Source organism: Carettochelys insculpta, chromosome 1 (genome assembly GCF_033958435.1).
Source record: "Carettochelys insculpta isolate YL-2023 chromosome 1, ASM3395843v1, whole genome shotgun sequence".
Lineage (NCBI taxonomy): Eukaryota > Metazoa > Chordata > Testudines > Carettochelyidae > Carettochelys > Carettochelys insculpta.
This window is the reverse complement of record NC_134137.1, coordinates 236,547,729-236,557,845: the sequence shown is the minus strand read 5'-3', so window position 1 is coordinate 236,557,845 and position 10,117 is coordinate 236,547,729. Positions and strand designations below refer to the sequence as shown.

At 46.7% G+C, this 10,117-nt stretch overlaps 1 protein-coding gene across 2 annotated transcripts; it reads left to right on the top strand.

The window, feature by feature from the left end:
• Nucleotides 1–1,111: 1,111 nt before the first annotated feature.
• FOXM1 (forkhead box M1) lies at nucleotides 1,112–9,871 on the top strand. 2 transcript variants are annotated; one of them, XM_075002599.1, is made up of 8 exons: nucleotides 1,112–1,658; nucleotides 2,277–2,425; nucleotides 2,814–3,017; nucleotides 4,067–4,195; nucleotides 6,297–6,341; nucleotides 7,304–7,382; nucleotides 7,914–8,095; nucleotides 8,810–9,871. In XM_075002599.1, the coding sequence occupies exons 1-8, from the start codon at nucleotides 1,112–1,114 to the stop codon at nucleotides 9,869–9,871; spliced, it is 2,397 nt and encodes a 798-aa protein (XP_074858700.1). The 2 variants fall into 2 exon arrangements, with proteins under 2 accessions (XP_074858700.1, XP_074858710.1); XM_075002609.1 differs by having other exon boundaries at nucleotides 7,914–8,111; nucleotides 8,829–9,871.
• Nucleotides 9,872–10,117: the final 246 nt, after the last annotated feature.

Genomic DNA, 10,117 nt, shown 5'->3' with positions numbered 1-10,117 from the left:
TTCTGACACTACACGCGTGGGCGCTGCTGGAACCTCACAGCGCTCTCCATGTGATAGGAGGGCAGCTGTGGGAACCTCTCTAGAATGACGAAAATACCTGTTGGTGAGCTCTGAGCATCTCTTAACTGCTAGAAAGAGGCAGAGTCGGGCCTGAGCTTGCCTCTAACACTTAGGTAGGGGGACTAGTTTAGTTTTCTGTTAGTTGTGTTTTGTCCTTTTATGACAGCACCAATGACCCTTTCTGGCAATTTGTTTTTTTGTCACTAACAGGCTGGATTGGATCCAATTAGATGAAATCCTCTCAGTTTTGGTTAATGCTTAATCTGTTCTACATAATCTGCTTAATACAAGCATTGATGTTCCTGTGTAAGAGCAAAGTTCCACATGCCACAACTCCCTTATCTGCAACTGTTGTTCCTTTCAGGATGACCAAAGAAGGGATTCACAACCCTTTTTCTAGTCTTGTCATTTATCCCCACAGTTCTACACTTTAAATAGAATTTGAAATCATTCACCATCCATAAAGTTCAGCAGAAGAATTTTATTCTGCTGTTTGAGGATGATGAACTGAGTCCTGCACAGTGCTAAGAAAGGAAATGCCCAGCTTCCAACTCAGCCATTTCAAGCTCCCATGGGTTAAAACCCTCCAGATTTACAGTTTTTCAAGCAGACGTGATAACTAACTACATGGGTGTTGTCTGAAATCTTCAGCTACCATGCACATTATTTACTCAGTATTCATCATATGTGCAGAGTTTTCACAAGAGGTGTATCAATAAATGGGGAAAGGAGATGCTGCCAGTTTTTCCAATACTCTGTTCTGATCTGTTCTTCCTTTCCCATCATTTGATGTAGCACGTAATACTTCCTTATGGGCATAGGGACTGTCCCCTAATCACAAGACAGGTGGTGAGGAATCTTCCACCCTTAAGTTTACCACTGCATGGAATGAAAAGCTCCTCATACAGCAGCTGACTGGGTACCTTGCATGGAGAAAATTGATTCCTTTCATACATATTCCATGATCACAGCTCCTCTTTCATGCTCTCTCTTATGTTTTGCAGAGTCTGTTTGTGCAGTCGTCAATGGAGAGTGACGGTTCAGATCAGCCATGAGGACCAGCCCTCGTAGGCCCCTGATTCTCAAGAGACGAAAATTGCCCCTCCCAGATGACAACACATCCTACAACCCAGTGAGAGATGAACCAGATGGGCAGAGTAAAGAAGTCCCCAAGCAGGAGCACAGCACAGGGGACAAACCCAGGGACAGAGTGGAGTGTAGCACCCAGAAATTCCCAGCTGGAATAAAGATCATTAATCACCCTACCATGCCTAACACCCAGGTGGTGGTCATCCCCCCTGATGCTGACATCCAGAGTATCATTGAGGCTCTGACAGCCAAGGGGAAAGAATGTGGCAGCAATGGTCCCAACAAGTTCATTCTTATCAGTGGTGGGGGCAACTCTCGCTCCACAGACTCATCTGCCACACAGCAGGCACTCCAATCAAAGGATGAGACAAGCACAGCAACAAAGGGGGCCAGAGCAGCAGGTTGTCAGGGTGGAGAGAACATCGGACAAAACTCTGGGACTGAAGAAAGGTCAGCACTCTGGCCTCCACAAATCAATTCCATGGGAGGACAAGAACAGGAAGGGAACAGTACGTAGTCTGTACGCTTCTGTTGGCCTCTTGAGAGCTATGTGGGGTGGGTAGGCATGGGAGCCTAGTGCTTTGCTTGGTATGGGAGAGTGCACTGGTGAAAAATGGGATATTTCAGGCAGCCCAGCTGTTTCAAATATTAGCCTTCTACATATGCTGACAGGAGTTCAAATCATGAATCCAAGGAAAAAAATCAATGGTCATAGGGCATGGTGTTTTCCTGAGAGTTTGTTGGATGTGTTACAGGTCAGGACTTTGGTATACTGACAGATTGGGAGGTGAGAGGGATCAGAACTACAGGAACAAAGGGTTTTGCATGCTGGGACAAAGCTATTTAGTTCATTGGTAGTATAAGTCTGGTGATGTTTTTTAAGCATTGTTCTCAGCACTCGCTCTGAGGTGAGGGCAGATGAAGGTTCAGACCCAATTTGGGATTTTTAGGTTTGTCGCCTTCCCAACAATTGATCTGATCCACTTCTAAATTAGGAGCTTCATCTTGTGTCTGTAGCCTGAGATGGGGAACACAAGCCCTTTTTGGGAGACCTCCCTGCGCCCTCTCTTCAAGCATGTGGAATGGCGGCAGGTGAATGAGCAGGGCTCTCGGTTTCTCTCCTGCAGGCAGCAGTGAAGCAACAAGCAGTGGGCTGGATAACAGTCTGACTAATATCCAATGGCTAGGGAAGATGAGCTCTGATGGACTGGGCCCTTGCACTGTGAAACAAGAGATGGAGAAGGAGAACAAGACACCTGAGCAGGAGAGGATCAAGGTAAAGTGGGAGATGCTGGGAGAAAATAGAAGAAAGCTCTGGAACCTGAAGACAGGACATGTGAGGACCAGTGTTCCCTGTAAGCTCAGTGCTTGGGGCCCAGCTAATTAGTGGAGCACCCAGAGCTGTGGGCAGCATATGTTTCTACTGGTGGTGTACTTTGCGCATGCCTTGTTGCACAGAACAAAATGTATTCTCCATACAGATGGAAACAAATAGAGGGAATATTGGTGAGAACACTCAAAGAGAGCCAACACGGCAAAATATGCGTAACCTGAGCCTCCACCAAGTTATCTGTGCAGCAGGGTCTTGAGGCAAAGAGGATCTTCCCAGGAATTTTTCTGACCTCTGCAACTTTCACGTTTGTTTCCTCCCTTTTTATTTTCAGACTGAAGAAGACTCCATTGCTGCCACTGCTACCACTTCCTTGTGGCAGGACTCCATAGCGGAACGGCCCCCCTATTCCTACATGGCCATGATCCAGTTTGCTATCAACAGCACTGAAAAGAAGCGCATGACCCTGAAGGATATCTATACCTGGATTGAAGACCATTTCCCTTATTTCAAATATGTGGCCAAGCCAGGCTGGAAGGTAACACGTTCTGCTGGGGAGATAGCTGTTCCCACTCCTAGGTGTGGGCAACAGGAGTTTTGCAGGGGTGCTGGAACAATCTGCACAGTAGGGGTGCTGAGAATGATTGAAACAAACCATAAACATTGTATATAATGGAAACCACTTCAGGCTAAGGTGTACTGCAGCTCCCCCTGTACCCTTAGTTCCAGCACCTCTGAAGTCTCAGAGTTTCTCTGTACTCCCCACTAAATTGTGCTCACCGCAGCATGTGTCAGTTTAGTGGGTCTGGCAAAGACAAGCTAAGTTGATGTCAGAGTGCTCTCCCCTACTTATGTCTGTACTCCACCTTCCTGAGAGATGGTCCACAATGATTGATGTGATGAGAACCACTGCACTAGGGGGATACTTGAGTGGAGAACTGCTTTTCCTTTGCATCCAAAGAAACAAGCAACCCATGAAACAGGATGGCAAATAGTTTGCAAACTAAGGCCCTCTTCAATTCCTGATGTTCCCTTTTCCATCCCAAACACCCCAGCATCCTTTCTTGACTTCCCTCAGGCAGAGTAGATGACTCATTGGTCACTGGGCTGGCACCTGGACTATCTTTGATGAGGGCACTGAAGGGCGTTAGTGATGGGGATTAACTGGGTACCAGGTGAGCATGAAGGCCGCAGTCTGCCAGCGGGAACTTCCTTGGCCTGCTTTATAGTGTCTGAAGAGCCTACATATGCTTGGTTTTCAAAACCTTAAGGCTTGTCTACCCTACCACCTTCCTTCAAAGGAAGGATGGTAATTAGGGTGTTGAGAGTTTATTAATTAAGTGCTGTCATGCATAGGCAGTACTTCATTAAGCAAATTTCCCCCCTGCAGCAACTTCGAAGTTTTAAATTTCGAAGTACCAGCACGCGTCTAGCCGCGGAGCACCTGCTGGTACTTTGATGTGCCGGGGCAACTTCTAAGTTCCTTTGCTCCTCAAAATTACCAAAAAAAGTCCCCCTAATTACCATCCTTCCTTCAAAGGAAAGTGGCAGTGTAGACACAACCTTAGGGTTTTCCTCTTCATCCAGAATTCCATTCGACACAACCTATCCCTTCATGATATGTTTGTACGGGAGACATCTGCCAATGGTAAAATCTCCTTCTGGACCATCCACCCTGAGGCAAACCGCTATCTGACACTAGACCAGGTGTTCAAGGTGAGTGGCTTTTGGGAAGGAAGACTAAGTCACTATTAACTATACAAGTAGTTCTCTGTCTGAAGGGGGAAGTAGCCTGGATAGGCTGGAACATCTTTGCTGCAACAGGGCTTTCCAGGTGCACTGTAGCAGCATGATTACTGAAAGAGGCAGAATAAGCCTTCAGCTAGGGCTGTTGATTAATTGCAATTAATGAGATTAACTGAAAAACAATTAAATTAATCAGTTTTTTATTTCAAATACAACATAGAATACTGCACAGTGATCACTTCATATTTTATGAAAATATGAACATTTGCACTCTAAAATAATAAAAGAAATAGTATTTTTCAATTCACCTAAAAAAGTACTGTAGTCCAAATTCTTTATTGTGAAAGTGCAACTTAGCAATGTAGGTTTTTTTGTTTTGTTTTTTGTTACATAACTGCACTCAAAAACAAGTAAAACTGTAGAGCCTACAAGTCTATTCAGTCCTATTTATTGTTCAGTCAATCAGAGAGAAACAAGTTGGTTTACGTTTATAGGGGAATAATGCTGCGTGCTTATTTACAGTTTCACCTGACAGTGAGAACAGGTGCTCACAGGGCACCTTTGTAGTTGGCAATGCAAGGCATTTATGTGCTAGATATGCTAAACATTCCTATGCCCCTTCATGCTTTGGCCACCATTCCATAAGACATACTTCAAGATGATGACGCTTGTTAAAATAAATGCATTACATTTTGACTGAACTCCTTGGGGAGCTGCCGGGGAGTTGAGGTAGAAGTATGTCTCCCGCTGTTTTACCCACATTCTGCCATACATTTCATGTTATAGCAGTCTTGGATAACGAGCCAGCCAGTGTTCATTTGAAGAACACTGTCACTGCAGATTTGACAAAACACAAAGAGAAGATACCAATGTGAAATTTCTAAAGATAGATACAGCACTCAAACGAAGGTTTAGGAATCTGACATGCCTTCCAAAATCTTAGCGGGAGGAGTTGTGGATCATTCTTGCAGAAGTCTTAAAAGAGCAACACTCCAATGTGGAAAATCCAGAACCTGCACCATCAAAAGAAAAGCCATCTTCTATTGATGGCATCTGACTCAGATGATAAAAATGAACATGCTTTGGTCTGCACTGCTGTGGATCATTAACAAGCAGAACCTGTCACCAAAATGGACACATGTCCTCTGAAGTGGTGGTTGAAACAATAAGAGACATGAATCCTTAGCACATCTGTCATCACATAAATATTTTGTGATGCCAACTACAACAGTGCCAGATAAACACCTGTTCTCACTTTCTGTTGACATTATTTACAAGAAACAGCATTATCGCCTGCAAATGCAAATTTGTTTGAGCAGTTGGCTGAACAAGAAGTAAGAGTTGTAGGTTTTAAAATTGTTTTACCTTCTTCTTATTTTTCAATGCAGTTATTTTTGTGCACATAATTCTACATTAGTAAATTCTATTTTAAATAGAGTTTGCATTACATTACTTGTCATGGGGGAACTGAAAACAACTGTTTCTTTTGGGTTTTTTTACGGTGTAAATATTTTTAGAGTAAATATAAAGGGAGCACTGTACAATTTGCATTCTTTTTTGTAATTAAATCAATATATTTGAAAATGTAGAAAACATCCACAGATATTGAAATAAATGTTATTCCGTTATTGTTTGGCAGTTCAATTAATCAGCATCAATTTTTGTAATCGCTTGACAGCCCTACTTTCAACCAGCCACTTTCCAAAGGCCTGATGCAAACGCACATGGTAACTATGGAAAGAATCCTGTTGACTTAACTGAGAATGGGGTTGGGCCTTTTATAAATGCTTAGTTGTGTTTAACCAGCCATGCATACAGAACTGCCCTGTGTCACGTGGTGACGGTTGAAGGGGGTCTCTGTGGAAGGAATGGAGACTTTCTCTTGTGGCAGTGACTGTCAGAGCAGGCAGACTCAACTCTTCCTGTGTTTTCTCGTTGGTGGGTGGGCACATTCAATAGCTGGTTGCTCTGCTTTAGGAATTTTGTGCATGGGTTAATGTCACATATTTTTCCCCCTTTGGTTGGTAACTTCCTCTTATTTTTCTCCCTCCTAATGCCTTGCTGCCACCAGCCACTGGATGCGGGGTCACCAACGTCGCCTGAGTACTCTGAATCAGTAAGACTTTCCCTCTAGCTCGGGGCTTGGGCTACTTTTCCTTTTGCCAATCATTGCAAGAAAGGAAAGGATGCTTGGTGAGGGGGAAGGAGTCAATGCAGTTGCCAGTCCATTAGCTCCTTGCACACCTTCCTTGGGGAAGGAGGCATACCTGCTATGCTGGAGGGCCAAGTTTCTAACTGCTGCAGAAAATGCACTAGCTGTTTATGACCGGATAATGAGAGGTGGACATTTGCAGAAGCATAAAACAGCTGCACGTGCATATGTAAAGGCACAATGAGATGCCAGCAGCTGAACATTGGCCTGAAATGTATCTCCAGAGAATAAGCCCAGCCAGAAGTTTCAGATACAGCCCTCCCTGGCAGCAGCTCTTCTCCCTTCTGGACTGTAGTGTCAGGAAGGGCAAAATGTCCGGGCACTTCTTTTTAACTCCTGGAACCAGGCAGCGCCATGACTTTTGGCACGATAGAAGTTGATGCTGCCTCCTTCACCTCGCAACAGTGTAGTCATAACAGGTATGCAAAGAGCTAGCCAGACTCGCCTCCATTTCCTTTCCAACCCCAATCCTTCTTCCACCTGCTTTGATCTTCAATTCCTCTTCCCTTCTGCTAATCCGCTTGAGCATTTTGCGCTATGGTTTGTATGAAAGATACCACATGCTATAAAGCTGTACCTTTCCTCAGGCAGTGAGGACATCAACAACAGGTAATTTCTTCTGCAGCAGAAACCACAGCTGGAGAAGCTCCAAAGTGCCAGGTCACCCTTTACAAGGCCTGGGTGGCTGCTGGCAGAGGGATGGCATGAGCATGCAATGGCAGGTCTCAGAATGGTAATGATTGCTCTATTGGCACTAGCTCAGCACAGGTCTCTGGATCCATGCTCCTAAACAAGGCAGTCAAACAGAAATGGGTTCTTCTCTTTAACTCTTTTTTCCCCTCTTTCTTATCCCACAATGACCATAGCAGCAAAAACGACACATCCCAGAACTCCAGAAGAACACAGGGGGCAACAGCAGCAACAAAACTGAGCCGCAGAGTGCACGTGAGTGTGTGCATCTGTCTTGGACAGAGAGAGAGCCAGTCCCCTAACCAGGGTGATGGGCACTTGAGCCTCAACTGCCATTTCCAGCCCGTAGGAAAAGAAATGGAAATTGCTGTCCAGCTTAGCCTGCTTGCAGGCTTGCCACGGCCGCTCCTGTTTGACAGGTTTGGAGCTGAGGGCAGGGCTGCTGCATCTGAGAGAGAAGACGTCTCAGGGTGGGGGAGACCTGATACAGGCCTTCAAAGGGAGCAGAAGCTGAGCTCTGCTGGGAGTAGTATTCAAATCCAAGACATTTTGTGAGGCGGGGTTTACCAGAGCTCCTGGTTTTTGCTAGATTTCAGCTCAGGATTCATGGCCTCATAACTATGCAGAAAAGCTGGGAAGGGTGAACCCTGGTTATTTTTTGGGATTTGCGATTGAGGATGTTTCAAGCCCTCCAACTCTTGGCTGGCTAGTGCCTGGGCTATGGCAGAGGAGGCGAAGAGGTTCCCTAGAGCAAGATGCTAGCTGATGCAGTCTCTTCCCTTCCAGGCCGAAAGATGAAGCCTTTGCTTCCTCGTGTCAGCTCCTATCTGGTTCCAATCCAGTTCCCTGTGAGCCAGCCTCTCATCCTGCAGTCCTCCCTCAAGATACCTCAGCCCATGGCCCAGGGAGCCTCCCTCAGTGGCTCAGAGGCTATCCGGAGTAGCAAGCGCGTACGCATTGCTCCAAAGGTCAGTGTTTCTCCTAGCCTTGGGCTTCTGTGGTGCCAATCTCCCCTGCTCTCCACAAGGGTTTCTTGCCCACCCTCCTTACTATTGTCAAAGGTCTATTCTTGCAGTTGGGGGAGTGGAGGTGGCTGGCATGTGGCAGCACGTGCTTTCCATCACCCATTCCTCAGGTGACTGTGTTTGGCTCTAATTGTCTCGTCATGGGTGATCTGGTTTTAGTTTGGACAGGGACAGTTTGGACAGTTTAGTCTGGTTGTAGTTTTAGTGTGTCCAGCCACAGTGAACCAGACATGGGAGCGGTGTGGATTCTCTCCTTTTTCAAGCTTTCATTCAGTTCCTAATGGAACCAGCTGGCTCTCAACCTATTTTGGTCTCCCTTTGCATTTTGAATAGCGTCACCTTGGCCTTTCTCAGAAGCACCCAGCTGCACCCCCCAACCACAACATTCTCTGGGCTCACGGTGCCCCCCGCAGTACTGCTCTCTAGGGACACCATCATATTGGTGCTGCGCTATGACCCTGTTTGCTGGTTCCTCACTCCAATCCTGTTATTGCCACTCATTTCAGTCGTGTGCTGTCCCTTCCTCCACTCTTCCTTGGACCCAAACCCTACTACCCCTCCCTTTCCTGCTGCCTTTCCTACCCTGTGATTTTTTTTTCTAGACCCTGGCTTACTCACTGTAATGTACCTTTACTTGCTTCTATGCTTTCTGCATAGGCGATGCCACCCACTGAAGAGCCGTCCTCATTCTTGCCTGCTGAGCCTGCAAAGGAGGAGAGTCACTGTGAGGAGGGGCTGTCCCCATTTGCCCCAACCCAATCTGTCAAGGAGAACGACTCCCAGCCTGGTGAAGCACTAGACTCTTTCCCTATAGCTCTGAGCATAAAGGAGGAAAAGGAGGATTCCTGTCCGGACAAATGGCTGTCCTCATTCCCTCCAGCCTTGTCTATAAAGGAGGAACCAGTGCAGTCTGATGAAGAGCCAGGGCTGTTGCTCCCAGTACGAAGTGTGAAGCAGAAGAAACACTTCACCATGCTGAAATCCCCACCCCGGGGCGTAACTGACACAGTGATTATAAAGAGGCGGGAAATGGGCAGGTCCAGAAGGAAACAGCACTTAGTGCTGCCTTGCTCAGAAGAGCCAGTCCTGGTTTTGCCAGAGAGCAGTGGCTCTGACCCCATCAGGCTGACATCAGACCTTCCCTTAATGTGGGAAACCCAGTCTCTGGAGCTCGGCTGTTCCCAGGAGGAGGGTGGCCCCTTTAAAACACCAGTCAAAGAGATGTTCTGCAAGCTGCCAGTTTCATCCACCCCCAGCAAAGTCCTAACTGCTACTCCACCAATGGGGGGTCCTGACTCCTGGAGACTTGCACCTGTTGCTAAGGAAAGCAGTGAGCTGAACTTCAGCCCTGTAAGAATCCCTCAGGTGCCATTCACACCCCTCCAAGAGAACTCGGACTTGCTGGGCTTCAACAGCACTCCCCTTAAAAACCCTTTGTTTGACTCCCTCCAACAGCTCCTCCAAACAGAGGCCAATGACATGATTTCTGGGCCCTTCACAAGTTCTCCTGCTTCCACTCCTGAGTCCACCAAGCAGTCACCCCCAGAACTGCCGGCTTCTGGCCTTCCTGAGAACCAGTCTCTCATGGAGGGCCTGGTCCTAGACACCATGAACAACAGCCTGAGCAAAATCCTGCTGGATATCAGCTTTTCTGGCCTAGAGGATGACATCCTGGGGCCAGAGATGAGTTGGTCTCAGTTTATTCCTGAACTGAGATAGGCTGTGTTTGGGTTGTTCCCAAGCTGTAATGGATACTGGGCTGAGACTTGCTCAGATGGGATATGCAGGGCCCATAGTGTGGTTTTTGACTTATTCCCATTAGGAATACTGGGCTGTACTGATATCTGCTTGGTTGCAATGCAGACAGACCCATTGGCTGCTATAAGCTCACTTATGAGCTGCAATAAATATTGGTCTGGAACAGGCCAGGGCCTACTGACTGGTCTTGCCTCAGGCCTGAGATAG

What these genes read in the sequence shown, in the direction of transcription:
- FOXM1 (XM_075002599.1), top strand. Translation starts at nt 1,112, where the DNA reads ATGAGGACCAGCCCTCGTAGGCCCCTGATTCTCAAGAGACGAAAATTG. An exon ending in ACAAGAACAGGAAGGGAACA is followed by an intron (nt 1,659 to 2,276) that starts GTACGTAGTCTG and finishes TCTCTCCTGCAG; the next exon opens with GCAGCAGTGAAGCAACAAGC. An exon ending in CGCCTGAGTACTCTGAATCA is followed by an intron (nt 6,342 to 7,303) that starts GTAAGACTTTCC and finishes CAATGACCATAG; the next exon opens with CAGCAAAAACGACACATCCC.